The sequence below is a fragment of the Phaethon lepturus genome, unplaced genomic scaffold, assembly GCF_000687285.1.
Source record: "Phaethon lepturus isolate BGI_N335 unplaced genomic scaffold, ASM68728v1 scaffold2629, whole genome shotgun sequence".
NCBI classification, from domain to species: Eukaryota; Metazoa; Chordata; class Aves; order Phaethontiformes; family Phaethontidae; genus Phaethon; species Phaethon lepturus.
The window spans coordinates 5,727-30,758 of record NW_010561064.1 but is presented as its reverse complement, the minus strand read 5'-3'; the positions used below and the strand labels follow the sequence as shown (position 1 = coordinate 30,758).

The 25,032-nt window shown below is 37.5% G+C and overlaps 1 protein-coding gene across 1 annotated transcript in view; it reads left to right on the top strand.

Moving 5' to 3' along the window:
- The window catches only part of PTPRQ (protein tyrosine phosphatase, receptor type, Q), a 131,389-nt gene extending 107,034 nt beyond the window's left edge, over window positions 1-24,355 (top strand). Inside the window, exons 45-54 of the mRNA XM_010293847.1 lie at window positions 5,798-5,824; window positions 6,494-6,575; window positions 11,520-11,610; window positions 13,033-13,109; window positions 15,561-15,695; window positions 15,808-15,933; window positions 18,181-18,329; window positions 20,107-20,242; window positions 23,907-24,030; window positions 24,318-24,355. Coding sequence (XP_010292149.1) covers window positions 5,798-5,824; window positions 6,494-6,575; window positions 11,520-11,610; window positions 13,033-13,109; window positions 15,561-15,695; window positions 15,808-15,933; window positions 18,181-18,329; window positions 20,107-20,242; window positions 23,907-24,030; window positions 24,318-24,355 — 985 coding nt within the window. The remainder of the gene's footprint in view (window positions 1-5,797; window positions 5,825-6,493; window positions 6,576-11,519; window positions 11,611-13,032; window positions 13,110-15,560; window positions 15,696-15,807; window positions 15,934-18,180; window positions 18,330-20,106; window positions 20,243-23,906; window positions 24,031-24,317) is intronic.
- Window positions 24,356-25,032: the final 677 nt, after the last annotated feature.

Genomic DNA, 25,032 nt, shown 5'->3' with positions numbered 1-25,032 from the left:
GTCTTGGAGCCGGCTGGCACTGGCTCTATTGGACATAGGGAAAGCTTCTAGCAACTTCTCACAGAAGCCATCTCTGCTACCCACAGCTACCAAAACCTTGCCACACAAACCCAGTACACCCTCACACCCTTTTTGTGGATTGGAATAACACTGGCTAGCTTCCAGTCAGCAGGGACCTCCCCAGGCTCCCAAGACCTTTGGTAGATGATTGAGAGTGGTGGCAAATCATGCCATGACATCCACTAGCTCCTTCAGTCCTCTGTGATGAATCCCATCGGGCCATGAACTTGTGAACATTCGGCTCGTACAGCGGATCACTTACAATTTCAGTGTCCAAGAAATATTTCTGAATTACAGACACTGTAACCCGTGCAAATACCAGGCAATTAGAACTCTATGGAAAAGTATTGTATATAAAATTCTTGTCTAGTCTCATCTTTCCTATATATTGTGCATTCAGTAGGTGTCTATATTCAAGGCAACTCTTTTGCACATATATTACTTTCCTTAGACCAGCCTGTTCCTTCTTTCTTTGAGTGGGAATAGGCATGGCTCCTGCCTTGCCTTTTTCTACAAGTTTCCCTTTAGTAATCAACTATCAAAAATAGGCTTTCTGAGCTTTGTATCCCAGGAATACAAGGTTTATGAATGTACTTGTCCTGGTACAATGGAAGAAATAAGCATGTGTTCTTTTTGCTCAGGCCTTTAATATTTAGGAGGGGTTAAGCTCCATATTGCTTTCAATTAACTTGCTAAAAATTAGTTCCTCCGTTGTTCCTAGGAAGTGTCAATGGTGCTTATGAGTTAAGCCTTTTGCCTACATACTCATTTCTGTTGTTTTCTCTTTGGACAAAGTTTTAATTCCCTGTGGATTTCAGATGATTGACCCAGAGAGAAAGCTGAGTCTGTGTGACAATATGGTCTTCAGTTACCACTGCCAACACAAATAAATGGCTTCTTTCTAGCTCTATCATAAGTAATCTGAGTGGGATTCAGATTTTTGATAGACTTCAAAAAAATCCCACACATGAAACAATACACTGTTTTAAAAGAAAATCAGATTTAAGGCAATAAAGTGTTCTTTATCTTAGAGAATGTTTTTCTTTCCCAGTTTCAAAGTCAGACAAGTGGGAATCTGAAATTGTCCAGCTGAAATAGGGAAATTTGCAACTTCATGGTTTTGATTGTGCTCATCAAGATCTAGTGATATCTATATTGTTATGTTTTATACAAAAGACTGGGAAATGTGGAGAACAAGATCACAGGTAGACAACTGGTTGTTCATTGATGAAATACTGTAAGATTATTATTACATATTCCAAGTCAAGAGACTTGGAAAACATACTAATTCTTGAAGCCTGAGGATGCTGAAACTGAGCATAGCTGGAGGTCTGCAGTGAGTACACAAAATTCATCCCTTCTGAAGATCACCTCCTCCAGGCTCAGGAGCAATGCATCCCAACAAACAGGAAGTCAGGCAAAAATGCCAGGAGGCTTGCATGGATGAACAAGGAGCTTCGGGACAAACTCAAACACAAAAAGGAAGCCTGCAGAGGGTGGAAGCAAGGACAGGTAGCCTGGGAGGAATACAGAGAAATTGTCCAAGCAACCAGGGATCAGGTTATGGAAGCCAAAGCCCTGATAGAATTAAATCTGGCCACGGATATCAAGGGCAACAAGAAAAGCTTCTATAGGTACGTCGGTGATAAAAGGAAGACTAGGGAAAATGTGGGCCCTCTCCAGAAGGAAACGGGACACTTGGTTACCCAGGATATGGAGAAGGCTGAAGTAATTAATGACTTTTTTGCCTCAATCTTCACTGGCAAGTGGTCAAGCCACACCACCCAAGACACAGAAGGCAAAGACAGGGACTGAATGAAGAACCGCCCATTATAGGAGAAGATCAGGTTTAAGACCACCTAAGGAACCTGAAGGTGCAGAAGTCCATGGGACCTGATGAGATGCATTTGCAGGTCCTGAGGGAACTGGCAGATGAAGTTGCTAAGCCACTATCCATCACATTTGAGAAGTCATAGCAGTCTGGTGAAGTTCCCACTGACTGGAAAAGGGGAAACATAACCCCCATTTTTAAAAAGGGAAAAAAGGAAGACCCAAGTAACTACAGACCAGTCAGTCTCACCTCTGTGCCTGGCAAGGTCATGGAGCATATCCTCCTGGAAACTATGCTAAGGTACCTCAAAAATAAGGAGGTGACTGGTGACAGCCAGCATGGCTTCATTAAGAGCAAATCATGCCTGACAAATTTGGTGGCCTTCTATGGTGGGGTTACAGCACTGACGGATAAGGGAAGAGCAACTGATGTCATCTACATCGACTTGTGCAAAGCATTTGACACTGTCCCACACAACATCCTTGTCTCTAAATTGGAGAGACATGGATCTGATGGAGGGACCATTCAGTGGGACCACAGAATTGGCTGGGTCCACAGCTTGATGTCCAAGTGGAGACCAGTGACAAGTGGCGTTCCTCAGCGGTCAGTATTGGGACCGGCGCTGTTTAACATCTTTGTGGGTGACATGGACAGTGGGACTGAGTGCACCCTCAGCAAGTTGCTGACAATACCAAGCTGTGTGGTGCAGTCAACATGCTGGAGGAAAGGGATGCCTGGACAGACTTGAGCGGTGGGCCCGTGCAAACCTCATGAAGTTCAACAAGGCCAAATGCAAGGTCCTGTATATTGGCCAGGGCAATCCTAAGCACAAATACAGACTGGGGCAAAGAATGGATTGAGAGCAGCCCTGAGAAGGACTTGGGGGTGTTGGTTGACGAGAAGCTCAACACGAACCGGCAATGCGTGCTTGCAGCCCAGAAAGCCAAACGTATCCCAGGCTGCATCAAAAGAAGCGGGACCAGGAGGTCGAGGGACGTTATTCTCCGCCTCTCCCCTGCTCTCGTGAGACCCCACCTGGAGTACTGCATTCATCTCTGGGACCCCCAACATAAGAAGGACATGGACCTGTGAGCGAGTCCAGAGGAGGTCCACAAAGATGATCGGGGGCTGGAGGACCTCGCCTATGAGGACAGGCTGGGAGAGTTGGGGATTGTTCAGCCTGGAGAAGAGAATGCTCCAGGGAGACCTTATTGAAGCCTTTCAATATAATTTCTTTTATTATTTCAATTATTAATTAATAATTTCAATTATTTCTTATAAGCCCTCTTTAAGGGCTTATAAGAAGGATTGAGAGAGACTTTTTACAAGGGCATGTAGTGATAAGGCAAGGCATAATGGCTTTAAACTGAAAGAGGGTAAATTTGGATTAGATATAAGGAAGAAATTCTTCACTATGAGGGTGATGAGGCACTGGATCAGGTTGCCCAGAGACATTCTGGATGCCTCATCCCTGCAATTTTTCAAGGCCAGGTTGGATGGGGCTTTGAGCAACCTGGTGTAGTGGAAGGTGTCCCTGCCCATGGAACAATATGATCTTTAAGGTGCCTTCCAACCCAAACCATTCTATGATTATATGATTTATGAGTCTTATACAACAAAGCCGTCATCTTTGCCACAGTCTTCAGGTTAGACATTAATTCTCATTTAAATTATCTTATTTTCTGAGCTGCCAAGCCACTGCAATGTGCACTTGCTACCAAAAGCAGTGCGAGTGTTCAGTAGTTCTAAAACTCAGGTTTGTCACTTAAATGCCCACAGATAGGTTAAAATATCAAACTGTAGGTGCCTTATTTCTTTAAAAATGTTTAGTGCTTGTGAAAGTTAATATACAATTATGCCTTAAAAAAAAATCACCTCTGGTTAATATCAAAAATTAACTAGAAAGCTGCATATGTAACATTGTTTAGTTCATTTCATGTGCTATTTCAGTGCTTTACTTCCCTTTTTTGAGTGAAATTAAAAAAAGGAAATACTATTGAGTAAGGTTGTGTGTTGCGTGTCTCCTATGTTCTTTGCTGTTGGATACATGTACCTTCAAGCACTGAAGCACTAAATGATATACCCAGGTTGCTAATGTACAGCATAGATGTCATTTTTATTATCTAATGACCAAACTGCATTTTTTTACTGCAAAGTAGGTGCAGTAAGTGCCTAATTGCTATTAGTTCAAGAGGAGGAAAGCCAACAAGATTACTGGGGTGTCAATTGGGAAATGACATTTTTCTGTTGCTCTATGGTAAAGATAGATAGGTGAATTCAAAGGAAAAACAAATGTAATTTCTTTGCAGAGATTGCTAATAATCTTGTCCTGAAAAGAACCTTAAAGAAAGTTTACTTTCTGCTCAAAGATATTTGAGTGCAGTACATTGGCACAGCTATTAAGAATACTTTTTCATCAGGAAACTTTAGCTCTATAATGTTGCCAATATTACTAAAAGGTAGTTTCATCTGCCACGTAACGCAAACAACATAAGTGATACAATAAGCTCTAGCTAGATATATAAACATTCTGAATAAGTAGAGTTGCATGCTTAATGTTAGGTAGTCTTGCTTTTTCATTCTAAAGCTCTCCTTCAGTTGTCCTAGTAAGCACATCGATTTTGAGCCTTTTCCTAGGAATTCTTATACTTCTTTTTACTCCAGTGAGACTGACCCAACTCTTTCATAGCCAGTTTGCTTTGTTTGGAGAGAATTGTCATAAAAGTATATGTACCACAAAGGCATCTTTAGTAGCTTTGAAATTAACTTCTCTGATGCTTAATAATTAATGATTCAACAATTCTATTAATCTCATTTTATTATCTAATTTAAAGTCTAAGTATTCAAGAGTAACTTCATAAACCAAAGTATTTTTAAAGCAAACTGTTTTCTTTTCTACTAAAATTATGGAAGCAGTAGACATTTATATTTGTATTAGAAAATAGTTTTTGTAATATTTGTATATAAGGACATAAAATTTTTTGAGAGACAGACACATAAAAGGTACACTTAGAGATTTTTTGAAAAGGCAAGTAATTTTTCAAACTGTATTACTCCAGACTTTTTGGCTTGATCTTTTAGACAAGCTTTGTGAGTCTGAGGGCCCAAAGTTTGACCTAAATCCATAATGGTGTGACATTCTTAAAATGGGTTCAGAGGCAATGATGATGACCAAGTTTCAAGGCCATCTGAAAATCCCCTGAGTATAGATGCTCATGTAACAGCTTCGTGAAACCTCCTCGGGGATCAAGTTAAAGATTTAATATGCAGCACAGTTTTTAAAATTGCCATGCATCAGAAACAGCAGCGAACATGTAAAAATTAGCATGAAAGCAGGCACTTATTTTTAAAATATTTAGAAAAACAGCCATAGCTGTTTGGTTCCTGTCAAGGCACACCAATAGCGTGATTCATCTGTGACTTATTTTAGATATCTGCCTAAAATGAGATGAAATCACACCTATTTCTCTTCACTGATTATAAAAGGAATCTAGAGAGACTAGCTCAGAAATAGGTGTCTGTATTCAGTCAGATGAATGCTATCCTTATGCTCTGAAATGGCTCTTAGAAGAATGATACTGAGTATATAGTGTAAAATGAAGCTTGTCAATGTATATGAAGTGGTGTGCTGGAAGTGTGTATTTCCCAGGGCCATATGAGCCCAGAGCACTGTAAATGATCTGAAGAGAATGATAGAACCTGTAACTACCATATCCATATCTGCCAATACCTGAGATAAAAACTAAGCAAGGCAATCACCCAAGATATCTGACATATAATAGTATTTGAAATGAGAGAAATAAGTCTGGTTCTTTAGTTACTCGAGTATTTAATCTAAAACCTATTAACATGCACAATATTGGTTAACTCTCAGCTTGCTACATTTAACAAAAATCTCTGTTGCAGGTTACTTAGTTATAGAAAATCCATCAAGTAAGTTGATTAAAGGTTTTTATATTGTGGTCATTGGTGAGTCTCGATGTGTGGTTCCTTCCTCTATGTTTATTAGAAAAAAAAACCTCCAAGCTGCGTATAAATCATAAAAGCATGACTAATTGCATGGTAACTGGAGAAATGCTTTCTCTCTCTCTGGGGTGAAGCCTGCATGTCTGTGTTTTAGCTTGGGAAGTAATACAGGGATATTTAAACTCCTCAGGGTTTAAAAACCATGTCATTATGAGAATGAGGTCACTGCAATATTTTATATGTCTAAAACCTTGCAATGTATAAAATGTTTTCTGTGCGAAAAAGAAGTATTATGTACTTTAGAATACAATGATAACTTTACAAACTTCCCTTAATGTCAAAACCTTGCTTTGGAATGCTGTTACCTATAAAAACAATCCTGCCCTACAGTGCTGTTAACATTAGCCACATTAAAAATCTGTTGAGGGGGAATAACAAGGGAAGAAAATGCTTCTAAGTGGCTGAAAAAAAACCAAACAAGCATATCATAAGCAATTTATAATTTTCTGTCTATAAGTATCGATGTCTATTGAACTGAAAGAACACTGTTTATTAATAAACTGCAGTTAAATAAGAACAAAAAGAATGACAAAGCCATTCCCTATAGGTGTCTAATTCTTCTGTCATTACTTTCAGGCCAATAAACAAGAAATCCTTCCTACAACATGTTGAAGAGCTTTGCACAAACAACAACCTAAAGTTTCAGGAAGAATTTTCGGTATGTTGCTAGCAGTTGTCACAACATCGCAAGACCTTCAGTCGTTTCATGTGTCACATTTCATGTCCATTTTAAGCAGACAAGGCCGTGAAGGACTCTGGCCTTGATAATCAATACCCAATTACCAGGTTGATTGTTTAGAAAGTAATATTACACTGATTTGGATTCTGCAGTCTATACTGCAACCTGATCAGAATTATTCACCTAAGTGTCAGCAAAAGATGATGTTCTTTAGACTCTGATCTTTGCAAGAACACCATAATACTTACGATCTTACATAGGTAGTGATGCATATATTTTTTAATTGAGAACAGTTTATTTAGAAATAGCTTCCTAACATATATACAGGTATATTTAACTGCTTTAAATAAGTTCATTTTCCTGAGAGATGATGACCCCAAAAACACAGCTGACATTTATTCTGTGAAATGTTCAGGCCCCAGTCACACTGCCATGGAACTCATAAATGTTTTCCTTTCATAGGTTTCAGTGCAGAAAGTAAGAAGTTTGTGCATGGTGCTTTCCTTTTTGTTCCTTTACAACTAATAGGTCATACTTGTCATGCTCTTGAGAATAGCCTCCATGGGAATAGCCTCCATCTCCTTTTGTGAGTAGATGAACTCAGCAAGCCTGTCTTTCTTTCTGAAAAGAGACCAGCTTTCAAAATATACATTACATATAGTGCATATATATTTTCACATTTAAAACTGAAAGTTTTCACTATTTTCATTAAGTAACATTTTTATGGTTATCATATTTTTTTCTCAACAATATCTTGTCTTCTTGTTATTTCAGAATCTTTATCATAATTTTTAACACATACAGTCATTTGCCCTCACAAAAATAATTTGTCAGTCTCCAGTGACTTTATTATTTTGGTTTTATAGATTTACCATGAATTACTTACCAGTTGGATTAACAAAAATGAAGACTCAACAATTGGCTTTTCTTCTGCTAGATTATAATATTTCAGTCTCTGAGGGAAAACCAACAAAAGTGTGAAAAGATTAATGGTATTTCCTACAGCTTTTTTGTTATGCTCCTTAGGTAAAATTGGTCTGGATTTAATAATAAAAAGCACCATAAAATTCTCTGAGCAATAAAGTAAGGAGAACATTTTTTCCAAGAGCTGAAGTGTTATTTCACTTGAACAAGAGTGATTATAGTTATATTATGCATGACTGAACAGATGAAAAGTTTTACTAGCAATAACATTTTCACATATTAACGTTCATCACTGGAAAGTTTCTAGTATTACTTTCTTGAGGTGTGACCCACATTGGGAAAGCTTTACAGCATTGTAATGTCTTAAAACTTAAACAATAGCATTTTATCAAATCACAATCTTGGCAATGCATTTCAAATTTAGAGAAATACCAGTAGCTGAGGCCTCATTCAACTAAATTATATAGTCAATTTATAATCAATAGTTTTATACGTCATTTGGGCTTCCGTTTTTTTTTCTCTCTGAGCTTCAGCTTCCATATTTCACAGCGTAGTGATATCTTCTCAGATGACTTGTCCAAGGGCAGGCAGAATTGCAGGGTAGGTCCAGTCCCTAACTGAGAGTATATCTATAGTATCTCTAGCACCTGTCTTATCAGATGAACAATAGGATTGACAATGTGCTTGAAATGACATCAGGAATGACAATGCACAGAAACAAGCAATCCACACAACAAACAAGCAGACCTCATGACCTGCATTGTTTCCATCCACATTCATAATTTTAGTTTCACATAAATGACTCAAGGCTCCTAAAATGTGTGTAGGAGAGATGAACTCAAGATATAAACCCATGGACCATTATATCTGAAGCACATAACTCAAAGCATGGTGCCGAGCTTGCTTGGGCTCTCTGGCTGTCTCTGTACTAATAAATTCAAGTATACCAGGAACTGGACATGAGAATGTGATAATTTGCACTAATAAACTATGAGTGTATTCCCTGCCTTGAATTTGGACTGGTTCAGCTAGCAGTCTTCCTGGACAATTCCAAGACATGTTTTTGGTAGGCAAAGTAGTCTAGGGATCATTTACAATAGGCACTTTGTAGAGAACAAACATGCTTTGGAATTTTCTAGCATAAATGTGGCTCTTTCCAATTTTACTTAGTCTCAGAATCCAGGGACATTCCTGGTCTCATCTAATTTGCTGGATTGACCAAGCTGCTGTGCCTGGAGATCTCCAGGGTTCAATTTCAGTTCACATGTGAACATGGCATGTGTGTAAACATGATGAGAAGAGAATCTGGACCTCAGAATGGATCTGGAACCATGTCTTGTCAGAAAAGACAATTTTAAAGAAACCATAGGGGGCCACAGTAACTGATGGTGGGCACCACCTAGCTGATATTCAAACTTCCAGCTTTGCAGATGATTCATGTGTCTCTCAATACCTTTGAGAAATCATTTTTCTAGTAACTGGCAAATCACTGAAACAGTAATCAGGTTTTATGAAAGGTTCTGTTCAGGAATAAAAAAGTGAAATACCTCTGAATGTCACCAACAGTACCATGAAAGTACTACAGTAAATGAAGTGCAAATTAATTATTTCAACTTTTTATGAGTCTGTAAAGAAATATGGTTTCTGTGACAAATTGTTATTGAATTTGGGAATCCAAACAGTCTTTTCCAAATTCTGGAAGTAATCATTTAGACTGAAATCCATACCGATGCAGAGAATTGGTACAAGGTTTTTGAGCACTTGTTCATCATTACAAAAATAACATAATCTGCTTCTCTATTTCCTCTGTACTACAAAGTACTGTACAGCAGTGCTACTTCTATACTAGTTCACTGGCAAGCTAAGACTCAGAGGAATGAGGTAAATGAGGCAAGGTAAAGCTCACATGACATGCACATGATATGGGATCCCATGGCACATAACACCCGCAAAATGCCGTAGGTATTTCCTCTATGTTCTTCCTTCATGCCAAATTCAATGACAGAAATTTTGTGGGAGAGTTTCAGCTTTCCGAATGAGAGGAATTTTAACATCTCGACCCTTAGCTATGTTTTACTGTTATCAAATCCTGACAGAAATACACAGAAGTCACTCTACTCTATCTGAGAATAGGGATCTCTCTCTAGGTTCACCTGTAGTATTGGGGCTTTACTTCTGTAATGGATTATTGAAACAAAAGGCAGAAACAACTGAACAGGTAAAAGAAATGTGCCTTAAGTATGGCAGAGGTTGATTCAAAGACAAGATTTTAAATTAATGAGTGCCTTTGAAGATATTTTTCTACAGTATGTAACAGTCCTTCATTTAGTTTTGTATTTACTTCATGTCTGTTAACCATGTTTTTTTAATTTATTAACATACAGATATAAATGTAAAGTCAGCCATTCTTTATAACATAATTTTAAGTCAGAAACTTTCTTTTTGGACAGGACATAATCATAGACTTTTCATCCCTGGGAAACATAGATATTTAGAGAGTTTTTGAAAGGCATGGATGGGATCTAGTCCCTTGTTAATTTTCAAATGGAGATGAACATCTAGTTGTTCTCTCCAATTCTTCCCCTAATTTTTTCCCCAAAGAAAGAAATATGTGTCAAAGCTAGGAAGAGAAGCCAAGTCCCTTGTGTGAAACTCCTTTGCTTTCATCATGAAACCATCTTTCCCCTTCTGTTCAGAAGCACCTGCAGTTATATTATCAAGGATATAATTATAGAAGTGAAGTAGTCCTCATGCTTCAGGCCATATGCTCATATTAAATTATTCTTAATATCTGAACCCATCAAATAAGGCTGACAAAATATCTGAATTAGCAATGAAAGAAAAACACTGGAATAAAAACACTCCTGCTTTTTCCATTTTTCATTACTTTTTTCATTTATTTATGCACTTATTTGCTAATAGTGCCCATTAAATTTTATTTATAGAAGACAAACTGTCTCAAATACCTGGGCAAAAGAGCACCTGAAAATAATTAACACTGAATCTAATAGCAGGGTTATCTGCCCCGCTTTTCGAAGTAGCCCATAGAGAGAGTAACTGTTAATACTAAAAGACAAATTTGAAAGGATTACTCAACGCAAGCTGCAAAATTTTGTATTGTACTCATTCAAAGAAATAGGTAGATCTCTTCATTTGTGTCCTAGTTAGATGTTGAAATAGACTTGCATATAACATTTGTCAAATCAAGGGAAAATCTATTACAGTTGATGTAGTTATTAACTTAGAAATTATGGATGAATTCTGGCTTTTCTAAGAGTTTCCTATTCTCTTATCACCACTACGAGATCGTCACCTTTATATGTTTTCTCCATTAACAAGTTATGAAGTTCTCTCCACTCTTTTACTTAGCTTTGGAAATTATACCTATTTATGTACACAAACACTCCCATCAAATAAGTTCCTCAATATGAATGATTTATCCATCTCTGCCCTTCAGTAATAGAACTACTGACCAGTTATGAAACTGCAGTACAACCCAAAATAACTCTTCCCACGCCTTTCACAAACAGTCCCATGAACAATAGCTAATTGCCAGTTGTCTCAACTTAATTAAATTCTCATCAGTTCTCATGCTGTGGTAAGAACTCTCCCAAGCTACAGGAGTCAGGAAAAGGCATTATTCAAGAGTAAGGCTGAGTCAGTAGGGCATGGTAACCAAGCATGTAACTTCATGAAAAGACAGAAAAGAACTACAAAAAGGTGATAGGCTGAATTTATCCAGACTCGTAAAGGTGAAGGTTCATGTAAGCTTTAATTGTTCAATGTGACAGCATTGTCTGCAGTGCTGCATGTAATGTTGCTGGTGTGACTGGGGTTGACAGTGAGGTGGAATGCTCTGTAATGCTTCCAGTTGTTCTTAGAAATGCACTCTGTTGCAGAACTAAAGAATTCTTCCTCTTACTGGAGTGATTGTGTCGTTTTTATATTCATTGAACGTGAAATGCAAACATTTGCCAACAAATATTTATTTGTCCACAGGAACTTCCCAAGTTTCTTGAAGACCTTGCTTCAACTGATGCTGATCTGCCTTGGAACAGGTCTAAGAACCGTTTCTCAAACATAAAGCCATGTATGTGTGTTTACTAATCATGTCTTCCGTTTTGTTCTCTACCTTCGATAGTGCAGCATATATTTGGAATGCAACTGTATTTTTGTTTGATTTGCCCTTGAAATAGCAGTACAATCGTGTCCACATTATGAAATAATTTTCTGACAAATAATCTGTCTTTTCATTGTTTTTTCTTTAAAGACAGTTTTATTTGCAAGTAGCTTTCAACTTGCTCTCTCAAGCTTTAATATGCAGGTGCAAGAAACTGTAGCCTCAATAGTTTCTTAGCTTTGTAATTCAAGCCATGTAGAAAACTCTTTAACATTCTTCCTCGGGGGTTTTCTTTCCGTTAGTGAGAAGTAATTTTTTTAAACATATAAAATCCACATGTTTGTGCATTCAGCTACCTCAGGAGCCTGGGTATGCTTTCTTGTGAATATGTGTACATGTACTGCAAAGGTTCCACAGAAGATCAGAGTGACTGTATGATAACTTATAAGCCAAGGCTAGATTTTATCACAGGAGACAGGAGTCTGTCTCTCTGTACTCAACACTGCTTCATTTTTCAGTTAATAAGACAAGAAATGTCATTATTATTTTAGGCATTAGCTGTGATGTGAGATGGGGAGCATGGCATTCCTTGGTTAATAATGCTACATTCTGTGCTATTAACTTTTCAGAGCAGCTGTTCTTGCTATCCACTGCCTTGTTCATGACATACTCTAAGTTACAGCCACTAAAAATTGATATTCATGACACACAATGAAATATAAACAGATAAGTTGCATAAATCTTTAACTTTGTATTCTAATTTTGTTTACTAAGTTGAGGACCAAACATCAAAATTTGCAATGTTTGGTTTCAGCATTTACTTATTCACATATGACATCTTTCCTGTTTTTTTGTCATTTCTGCATACATACCGCAGGCCCAAAGCGGAAACGCTCAATCTTTTTTTTTTTCTCTGTAATAATGAGCTTACCTTATGTAAAAGAAGTAAAAGTATGTAAAAGTGCCAAGATCTGGCTCAAATCTGTGACCTGGGCAGCAAGTATATAAGAGAGACTGTCAGAGCCCTGACCCTGCCGTCTGATTCACACAGAGGTTGTCTGTGCTAGAACAGCATGGCTTAAAGTACACAGACTACCTTTAGGCAGAGGATCCTCCCATACATACATACATCAAATTGGAGGTTTTGGCACATTCACCATTTTAGTTTTAAAAGTATTGCATTAAAATATACCTGGAACACTAAAGGATGACCATATAGTAATGGAAATTGGTTAAATTCCCTTTGTAATTAATGTTCTACTATGTCAAGTATTGTTAGATTAGTAACAATAACAGTATTTTTGATTTCTTAGCACTCTAGGAACACTGGTTACATGCGTCTGTGGTTTTTGAACAAATCTTTTAGTTAACTAGACTTCATTTCCATGATAGATAACAACAACAGAGTAAAGCTGATGCCTGATGCTGGTATTCCTGGATCTGACTACATTAATGCCAGCTACATGTCTGTAAGTAGAAAGTCTCTCACATTTCTACTATATTTGTTTTCTGGTAGAAGAGAGAGTCAAAAAATAACTTGCAAGAAGAACAGGATTCTCATTTTTCTTTCATTCACTACAGCTACTGCTGCCATGGCATTGTGCAAGTGAATCCTGTGGCGATGAACAAGACCAGTTAAAAATATAAATTACTGCATTTTCATTGCTAAGCAATGATTTTCAGTAATAATCAAAACTATGTCCAGCAAATTACTTTCTATAAATCGTCTCTTACCATGGTCATTAAAGATAATAGTGAAACTCGCACTGAGGTCAATTGTTTAGATAGGCGTTATTTGGTCTCTTGGTTCAGGAGTTGGAGCTACTGTATATGAACAGGACAATGTAAAAATAACTGATTGAAAAGTTTCGTAGAAATGGCTAATAATTTTGGTGAGCGGGATTGGTATGCCCCTCATTATTTTGTGAAAGTTATGATGGAAGAAAATGCAAATAGGTTCCTTGAAGAAGAAACTAGTATTATATTTCTCATCCTCAGCTTGCTTTCTAGACCTTCAATTTTCTAATTGTGTTCTCAGTAAATTCTTCATCTGTACTTTTATCTCATTTTTGTCCTGTTGAAGTTCAAAGTGTGACTTATAATTATGTGTTTAATTCATTGGAGCAGTGGCTGGTGGTCTCATATGAGCTCAAGACTTGATTTGCCCTAAGCGTTATTCAAACACATAGTGAGACATGCAGGCTGTAGTCTAAACAGATAACACAGTGGCAAGTAGAAATAGGTATTCCCAGGTAGCTAAGAGACATTCACAGAGAATAAGCCATAATGCTGAGAGCATCTTCCTCTCTCATTAGCAAAGGCTGTTTATTCCCTCTGTATGGAATGTCCTAGTTCTGACAGCAGATAGGAAGAGCCATGCCACGTTGTTACTTGATGCTGGGACTATGCATAGAGCCACTGAGGAGACCAGACAGCTTGGAGCATGGCCTAGCCTTTACCTTTCCTGTCACTAATTGACATGCCAAGGTTTAAGCAGGGAACACTAACAGCAACTTCCCAAAAGTTGCAGCAAAAGCCAACTGCAGAGAGTGTTCCCTGCTGAGATTTTGAATGTCTTTACTGCATATGGGCATCTCACTTTAGGTCACTGTTCATCAGTGAATAGACAACTGTAGTGTTACCATTTCTCAGGGCTAAAGCTTTGCCCTTTATATGCTCTCACTTTCCATATTTGTGGATATGTAAATATATAAATGCATATAGCTGTAAATATACAATGTGTGTTTGTGAATTTACATACCTATTTACCTAGGTGTGTATACATATGAACATGTATAAAGAGAGGGAAAAAGAGGTCCTGTATATAGTTTTAACAAATGGGAACTTGGCTGCTACTTTTATTTTCATTGGTTAAACAAGAAAAAGTCCGTAACTGAACTGTGAGCTTTGCATCTCTGAATTCTAGTTTCTCACCTCACTCTTAAACTAGGGAAGATTAACATAGTTTCTCACTGCCACCTGTTCTGTATATTATAGATGGGGTAAGTAACAGGCAGCTGTGAATTATAGGACTATAATTCCAACAAGGAGCTTCGGTGGTGCTATAAACCACTCTGTCAGTGGTTTTGAGCAATAAGCAGAACTCTGTGATATTGTAGACTTCTAGCTCTTAAATATAAATGTATTGCTATTATTGCTATTGTTGTTATTTTAGACTTTCTGTAGCATGTAAGAGCTCCTGTAGACGCTTAGTCTCTTTGAGGAAACAGATCCATAAGAACCCATGCACTGACAGTATTGACAAAGACTTTTTTCAACAAACTTCCTTTTCCCCAAGTTTTACATCAATTTATAAATAAACTAAACAGCAGAAGCCAACACTAAAATAAAAGCCAACCCCTACAGTAGGTTTCTTGAAGACCTTTTATCAGAGATCATTTGTTTGAGTAAGCTCCATCCCTAAGTTACAGCAGATCCCTAATTATCACTGGAAGGACAAGGTCATGAGTGTGGTGTGTAGCTTGTACTAGCTCTCAGACCACTCAGTTGTTTCCTTGGTCCCAGGCTCCTTGGCACTATTTAATTCTACTTTGGCCTCCTCCTGACACAGTTTTTGGTGGCCTCTGGCTGGATCTGCAGTAAGGCTATGAAGGATTAGATACTTTTTAATGGGAATTACTGACCTGATGACCCTGTAATTTCTCTTCTAAATGCATTTCTATTAGGACAGCATTTCCCAAAATTTATTAGAGCATTGGTTCATAACTGATCTACATGGTGGAAAAAATACTGTTACTTCCTCAGTTTTCCAAGGACATCTGCCATGTAACAATTAACCAGGCCCGTGCCAGTTCATTTAGTACATCTGACAAGCCTCTAGCCTTAAGCACAACTATGAGTCACATGCAAACTCTTTTTACTTGCCAACCATTATGTATTAAATAATTTCTTTTTCTTAGGGTTATTTATGTCCAAATGAGTTTATTGCAACCCAGGGACCATTGCCAGGAACAGTGGGTGATTTCTGGAGAATGGTGTGGGAGACGAGAGCAAAAACACTCGTGATGCTTACACAATGTTTTGAAAAAGGACGGGTAAGTTACCAGTGTACCAATTAACAGCATTTGATATAACTGGAAATTCTGTATGTAGTTTCTGTCAAGATTATAATATGATCATTGTTAATTAGTAATCATCTCCCTGCAGATAAGATGTCATCAGTACTGGCCAGAAGATGATAAACCAGTGACTGTGTTTGGTGATATAGTGATTACTAAACTGATGGAAGATATTCAAATAGACTGGACCATCAGAGATCTAAAAATTGAAAGGGTAAGCCAGAACTGGAAGCTGATTTAATAAAACCCATCCAACGCCTTAAAGAACACCAGATGTGCTCCATCTCACCCAAATATCCCTCAGTATTATTCTTTTAATCTTTTAATGCATATGCACTGTACCGCCTGGTTTTCCTGAATTTTGTTTTAATTCCTGGTTGGTTTTTGTTTTGTTTTTTTTTCGCTGGGAATTTTCTCCAGTTTCTGTCACAAAGAGCTCAGATATGTGACTAACATGCTATGAAGGGCCTATCAAGGTTACTGAACCTCTGGTCTGGTGGGAGGTGAAGTTTCTATTTGGACACCTCAGTTGTCTCTTGTAGAAAGGAGTAATCCTAAGCATTCTGGGATCAGACAAATCCCTTTGAATGTATCCCTCTCAGATTAAAGGGCAAGATTCTCTGGTGCAGCGCAGCTGTTTTGCATTGTACCACTAGCCATATTGGCCTCCACCCCCAGGAGATTCACCCAATATTAAATGGGAATCATCAGTATTACTCCTACTCTTTGTTCTGGGAAGGCGGGTGGGGGGTACAGCATAGATGTTCATCTTTGTCACGATCCACAACTAGAGTTTCCACTCTTTGGAAAAATTAGCACCCAGCATTAAGTCAGACTAGTAGGTGGGCTCAGAAAGCAGTCTGAGTATAATGACCCAAGATGAAGTCAGCCACCTTTTGCACTCCCAGCATTGACCCGTATTGTATGTAGTGCAGCCAGATCCTAGGACCTGAACTCAGCTACCCAAATACACGCATTACCATCCTGTGGCACGTGCACGTGACAAAAGGAACACAGCAGGTAGGGGACTGTCTCAGTGGTCACCCCATAAGGATATGTTGTGCACGTAGTATAGGACAATTGAACATTTTAAAATGTGTGAGAGAAGATTAACTTTTTTTCAGCTAAAATAATACATAAAGTAAACAAGACTGGACTTATTTAGTAAAGGGACTTTTAGTCCCTTTAGTAAAAGGGACTATTTAGAGTAAAAATGCATGCCAGCAAAATGCGGTCACCTGTGTTAACCAGGGTGAGGCTGAAAAGAAAACAAAACATAACCTGAATTAAGTGATCCATTTATTATAGCTGAGCGACCCTGCACAAGATAATACATTCTTTATAAGCATGTCATTAAATGTGCCATATTGCTGGCTTTAAGATTGTACTTCATCGTCCATTCACAAATGGGTGGATTCTGGATGATCTTCCAGTGAAGGTGAAAAGCGTATGTGAGGCAAATCATTCACAATTATTGCCATATTACATCTAAAGTCACCTCTCTTTTGTTTTTATGTTGATCAATTTTAAAAATATAGACCCAAAGTAGTTGCTATGCATAATTGTTCACAGTTGTTCAGTGTTTCTTGCAATATGAAAAGAACAAGTGGTTGGTTCAAAATAAATTAAAAAAAGGAACTGGTTCATTAAACAACAGTTGATTAAACTGTGGTAGTCCTTGCTGCAAGATTTTGTGAATGCTAAAAACTTACAGAGCTTTATAAAACCTGGAGAAATTAGGAGAAGAAAATTATAACAAGTGCTATTCAATTCCAAGATACCAACTCTGACTGAGGCAGTTCACAAGTCACAAACTATTAGGAATGGAAAGGATATTCTGTGAAACTACAGATACATTGTTGTCATGTTTTATAATTTTCCCTAAGATTTTTCCTTGACTACTGTTGGAAACAGAACGTTGGTCTAGACAGACCTTTGGCATAACACTTTTATTCTTACATCCTTCAATAGTTAATTTAGATATCAGATCATAACCAGCTCTTTTCTTTGAGTTTCTATTGCTGCTGCCCTGATGGAGAGGGCATCAAACGCTTAGAAAATATATCTGTGTTTACCAACGTATGTGTGTTTGCCTTTACTAGTCCTAGAATGGTTGCTTCTCCCTAAGTAAATTTGTCGTCCTAGCTCACTAAACTTCTAAACGAGCTACAGAAATGTCAACCTGTAATCTACAAATTACACTGATATAGAAACAAGTCAAACAGAGAGTGACTGCTGAAGTCATTAATACTTCCTGAAAGATGGACTTGATGCCATCTCTCAAAAAACCTGCCATAAGGTCTGTGTACAACAAATTATCCTTTGATGCCAGTACATCTTATAATCATTATGCTATTCTGATTTACTTTCTTACATTAAATTACTGATAAGGTTACATGTAGCTTACTGGATCTTCTGTCACCTTGCTTCTGTAAAAAATGCCTTATTTTATATTTTTCAGCATGGAGACTGCATGATGGTGCGGCAGTGTAACTTTACTTCTTGGCCAGAACATGGAGTCCCTGAAACTACTGCACCTATTATCCATTTTGTAAAACTTATCCGTGCAAGTCGAGCACATGATAATACACCAATGGTGGTTCACTGCAGGTAAGCATATTCACTAAATCATCATTTAACATCTTATATCTTCAGAGAAGTTGTCGGAAGAAGAACAATGGAAGTGCACAGATATGGTTCTAGTATGGGCAGCAGTGAAGGTTTCTCTAGCAGTGCTCCTTAGTCCTTTCTAGGAGATAAAATGCCAAAGTGTGTCTGTTATTACATTCATGGAAAACTCCTTGAGGCAGTAAAACAGTTACTTTAACAATTGCCATAAGGTACTGCTGGGATTATCTCGATTTTCCTTTTTGCCATAAGAAGAGGAATAGTAACTGACATGTTGGTTTTAATTGCTTCTATTATAATTATAGCTCTTCTTAAGAAATAAGTATTAAAAATTGTATTTAAAATGTACATGTCACATATCAAGAGGAAGAAACTATGTGGAAGCCACAGAGAATGCCAAATAGGAATAAGGGTTTGCATATGCCAGATTTCAAGCTTGGATGCAATAAACAGCTAAAATCTGTATTTAGGCTCTTAAATAAATGGTCTGGTGGTTAGAGGTGTTCAGCTGTCATAGTTCCCATTGATTACATACTCAACACCCTTAAACTGCTATTTCAAAGAGTAAGTGTGTGGGGAAGCCCAAGTCTTCAGGAAGGTGGTGAGTGTGTCTGCATTTTATATGCCACTCAGTGTTCCCACCAAATGAGTGGGCACTCTCCAAAACAGTGATTTGGGCTCAGAGGTCTATGACTGATTCTTTGCCTCATTCTCAGTTGTGAGTCTTGAAATATGTGGAAGGAAAAGCTGGGTTTGGTGCCACAAATCTCCTCCCTCACTGTCCAGTTTACCATGCATGGGAGTTCTTTTTGTTTGTCCTCAGTGTCCTACAGGTGGCATCCACAATGAGTGACAAAGCCTCATTTTATTTTATATCGTTGCCATTGACAGTTTGACATATCCCTCTACTGCAGGGACCAGAGAGACTATTACAGGAGAGAACTACACGGTATTCTTATTTTGAGGACACTTACATGCTCTGGGGCCCCTCTGCAATGAATCCTATCCCATTTTCACAATACAGATACGTAAAAGGGTCAGCATATTCCACCTATGCTCAAATTCCTGATGGTTATAAAGCAGCATTACATGTTCTTATATCCAGAAAACTCATTCATTACTTTCTGCTCATTAGATCTTACAGGTTCAAGAGTGATTTGCTATACATTTATTGATTATCTGCAGTGATATACTCTGCATTTGTTGGACCAATTGCAGAGAAGTCTGATAGTGGTTGAGAAAACCCTCCTCATTTTCAAACCTTTTAAAAAAACACTAGCTACCAGCATGTCTTGCACACTCATCCTCCTTTTAAAAGTATTTTTAAATGTTTTGCTAGATCCCATGTGGTTTTGTCTCAGATACCAAAAGCATCACAGAATCCAGGTGTGATTTCACAAAATATAGTGATTTTTTTTCTTTGAATTAGTGAGCTTTGAAATAGCAAATTCACAGAAAAGCTGTCGGACCTTTTTTCCAATTATACAGGCTTGGTTTGGTTATATCTTATTTGATGCAACCCCGTGTAAAATCAAAATCAGAACATGGCTCAAATCCAGATCTCACTTGATCCCATTCAGCACAGAGACATACACACACACACACACACGTAAGTAAAAGTAAGTGAGAAAGGTCTGATTTTTTTCTGAAATTTTCTTTTCACAATAAACTTAATTTAACCAGAGTATTCTAAGAAAATATTTTGTAGTTAAAAAAATAGCATAAAAATTTTATTTTATCTTGTGTATTATGTTTGCAGTGCTGGTGTTGGAAGAACAGGTGTTTATATTGCACTTGACCATTTAACCCAACACATAAATGACCATGATTTTGTCGATATCTATGGACTTGTAGCTGAGTTAAGAAGTGAAAGAATGTGTATGGTACAGAATCTGGTAAGATTTATATATTCATCTATTCTGTTTTTCTGTTCTTAAAAAGTTAGTCATCGTAACATCTGACCTCCTACAAAACAAGACTAGAAAGCTCATAACAATCAGCCACCTAATACATTTTCAACCAAAGCCTGCTTCTATTTGGATTTCAAGCATTGTGCAAATGTCTTCTTTCTATCTATGTATATCTGGCCAGCAAAGTCTTGACAAGTGCTGAAAAGAATGCTGAGTCATTTAGTTTTTAGAACCTAAATCATAATTTCTCACACTTTGGGAAAGTTCATTTCAAGTTTTGGGTGAAGAACAGTTGCTAAATAAAAAATGGATTTGCTCACATACTAATTTGACTTTATTTACTACCTAACTGTATTTTTTGGCGTGTGTATATGTAGCACAGTCCTCCAAACTTTTAAATATTCATTTATCTTTGACCTCATTAATGATTCCTTGATTATTTTTTAAATTTCTTCAGATAAAATAACATATATGGATAGAATTAAGCACAGACTTCAGAATTGGCAAAATCAAGGCAATGGTGGTGTTTGGGTCTAAAAAAGAGCATTTCTGGCAGACTTCCTGAGTACAGATATAAGTTAGTGATGACGTGCTAGTAAAGACGACCTCTGCTGTACCTGGAGATCCGGGTATTTGTAAAGGAGTAATAGCAGATTTTAAAGCTGATGCTAAATGCCCAGTGGAATGGAAATCCAGCTGTATTTGCAAAAGTCTTCTGACCGTAAGTCTCCTGCAGGCCAGATCTAAGCCAAAGCTGCTGCCTGAAGCCTTTGAGTCTACAACATGATTTACCAACTTCTCAGTATGGGTGAGCAGTTTCAGGATGACCTTCCACATGACTGATGGATTTAAACTGATTTTAATGCACAAAGACTTGTTCCATCAGGAATGCAATTCTGCTGTTCTATATCATGCCAGAATATATGAAAAGTGTGTCAGAACATACAAAGAAAGGTTAACCTTCCTTCAGCAACTGCACTTCAGAAGATTTTATGAGACCTTCTGGTGATAATGTCTCATACTGTTTCTTATAAGGTGCTGTCTTATTGCCAACTGCTTTCAATTTTTCCTTCTGAAGTCTTGATGCAGCTAAACAATTGCCAGGACTTTCCTGTGATGATGAATGCTGTGAATACTTTTTTTGGTTGTTGTTTTACACTTTTGACTAGAAATAGAATCATCTGAAATTAAGGCAAAGGCTGGAAGACAGTTTAATGGGAGGCCTCCCAAAATAAAAAGAGACATTTGATAAGATCAGTGTACATTTTTAAAATATGTATTATTTTTGCATACCTCTTCATTTGCATATTTTGGCAAAGGCTAGAAAAAAATGTTCAAAAATGCAATAGAAGACAATGGTCTCATAGTTCTGATTTCCAAACAGGTCAAGTATTGATCTGTATGCTAACTCCAAAATCCTGAGGCAGGTTGTTCTTTGTCCAGGCCATTTCTAGCTCGTGTTTGCAAGACTACAAAATTCAGATCAGCACTAAAACTTGCCCAAAGAGAACCAAATCTTGTAGAGTTTTATGGCGGATTCAGTAGTCAAGCTATTCTGACAGTTCTGTTATAAAACACTGTTTAGTAGTCTGTAATTCTTATTTTATGTGATCAGCACAGAAGATATGAAGAGAGGAGCAATTCCTTCCCAGAACTAAGTTTAGAGATCCCTCGGTCAAACTGTCTGTAAGATCTATGAGTAAAATAAACAAAAACTGGTTGCTCTGAGACCTGTTTTTTGCTCGATTATAGCTTCAAAATAGTTTTCCTTTTACCAACAGAGACACTCTCTGTTACTGTAGCCAGTGGGCACAGAATGGCCACATCTGTGCAGTTAAACACCTCTGCAGTTACCACTCTCTTCACAAAAGATAGCTGCATCCAAGCTTTCTATAGGGAATCACCCATAGTCTGCAGTAGCTCCTGAAACACACGTGGGAATTATTTGAGATCATGCTGGTTCACGTGGATCAAAACTATGCAAGGGACTATCTGAACAATGTGAAGTAGTTTGGATCATCAAGTTCCACTGGCTGGTGATGTACCCCGGCACTGCTTAATTCCCTAATGTATATATAATTTCAATATCCTGGTACTCTGCCTGGTGGCCTGTACATTACCAACGCCTGACCTTGGACTACAGGTAAAGTGCATACCCTAAACTTTAGTGAACTTTTTTATTCTCTCTCGTACTTCCAACGAGAAAAAAGACTTTCACATATTTAAGAATGTCATTAAGTGTAACTGGGAATATAATTTGTCACATTTCCCGGAAAGATTTTCATTGCTACACACTCCCAGGTAGCTGTGTGAATGCAAGAGATTATGGAGCTTTCAGAGTCTGCCTTCTGAATTGGAATAACCAGTCTAAACTCCACTGAAACTTAAGACCTTCATTCTAGAAATCCATATTTGCCCAGTGGATCTGTTAAAGTTTGTCATCTTGCCAAGTCAAGTGCAAAAGCTAGTTTGAAGTCATGCCATGCTATTGCTTCAGTAAGCAAGCTATTGAAAAGCCTACTGGTACTGTGTACTTCAGGGGCCTGTGAAACTCTCTTTTAATTACCCATGGCTGTGAGCTGTGACCCCAAAATGTATCCATGTAAACAATTTTCTCTTACAAATCTGAGACACTTGAATTGAAAATTGATGGCAGTTCTGAAACAAAATAACAATTATTGTGCAGAAAAATTACACTACTGTATTTACCCATGCCAAAGTCAAGGAAGTTAAAGTTATTTTGTTCATCTCCATCTGCAGAGATGTTCAAAACCCATCTGGACAAGGTCCTGGGCAATGTGCTTTAGCTGAACCATCTTGAGCATGGGACTTGCACTGGGTTATCTCAAGAGGTCCCTTCTAACCACAACGAGTCTGTGATACTGTGATATGGCTCATTTTCTGCATCTACATACACAATACTTCTCCTATGAGAAGATACTCTTAATCTATTTCTTTTCTTTCTATGTGTTTTCATTCTTTTATTTCGTTCTTACATTGCCTTTTTTTTAATTTTTCTCTTTTCAGCAATCATTACCCAGAGTTACTTTATGTCCTTGGAAGTGTCAGATTAACTTCAGTTGCTCACTCTTTGCATTATAGTCTGTTAAAAACGATGCTACAGTCTAAGGAGTATCACTAAAATTAATGTGGTTCTTTGCTCTTAGCAATGGTGCATGCTCCTAGAACATGTAGATTTACTTGAACTTTTGCATTTGAGTGCACCCTGCTGGTTTTCTCTATGCTAGAAAGAGGAAAAAATTCTTATCTAAATACTATATTCATGTGGTTCAGTTTCTTCAGTCTGAATCCAGTGGGAAAAAGTGGGAAAAAGTAATCAAACAACTTTTCATAGAAGAAACATTTACAGAAAATTGTGGAACAGCCCATTAGTCTCAGATATGATTAGTCTATTTTCATATATCTTTCTGGGCATAAGAACAAACATGTTTCAACAAATTATAGCGCATTATGCCTCATAATGAATGAAATCAGATCAGGCATATATGGTATCATTGATGTATTGAGATTGATGAGTTAAACTGCTGCTACTTTGAGAACATCTAAATGTTATATAAAAATTGAAGTTTTTTGCTGTTAGAGGTACATTTTTCTTCTAATCAAGCATCTTTAAACTCACACTTTACAGGCACAATATATATTTTTGCATCAATGTGTATTGGATCTGTTGACAAGCAAAGGAAGTAGTCAGCCTGTATGTTTTGTAAATTATTCAGCACTGCAAAAGATGGACTCTCTGGATGCCATGGAAGGTAAGGAGACACAGATTGTCTCAAATATTATTTTTTCATAGCAGGTGCATTGACTTGTCCTGACTAAGAAGCAGAAGCAAATACTCTGACAACCATTTTTTTAGCTTCAGAAGTGTAATTTTCCTGCATTTTGTTGCCCTTTAGTCTCCCTCGTGGTAATAGCCATTGCTCAATATTTCCACGTTTTCCCTGCAAGACCTTTTAAATTCAGCCAAAACAGTTATCTGCCATTAGTTACTATTTGTTTACAAAGGTAGATTAATATAATGTATCTGTTTCTTTTGTAGGTGATGTGGAGCTTGAATGGGAAGAAACTACCATGTAAATACTAAGACTAACTGTTAAAGATATTGAGATTTTGAAAGTTAAGGTCATATTTTCCTAAGCACAGGGGCCAAAGTGAATTCCCCTATTTTGATGATTAAAACAAACACAGACGATTGTAACAGCTCTTTTTCTATCAAAGTGCCTTCATAAATATGTTATTTTATTCAAATCACTGAGCAATAATGATTTGGAGAACTTTTGCACAGACTGCACTTCTGATGTTATATGAATACTGCATTCTGTATGTATTTAAATAGAAAGTGTGTTTGAACATATTCCTTTTTTTCCAGTTATCTTTGTAAAGAAGAAAAATGAGCCAAATACTATGTAAAAATTTCATATTCCCTTTGAGCTTATTTTGGGGTGAATTTGCTGTGTTCTTTGTGTTTTGGTTTTAAGTAAAAGCTACAGTTCCTTGAATCATTCTTGCTAGATTGGTTTCAGTGTTGTCAGCTCTTGCAGATTAATTCCAATACCATCACAGTGATCTTTACCTAAATGTATGTTCTTGTGTTTTGAGTCTTTTTTTATGAGAGGTAGCATATCAGCTCATGATCCTGAACAGCTGAAGAGTCACCTTCTGACATGGGGAGGATTATTGAGCTTTTACACAGCACACAGTAGCTCTTCAGGGACACTTGGGGCTATTTAAGCTATCTTATAATCAGTGGGTTG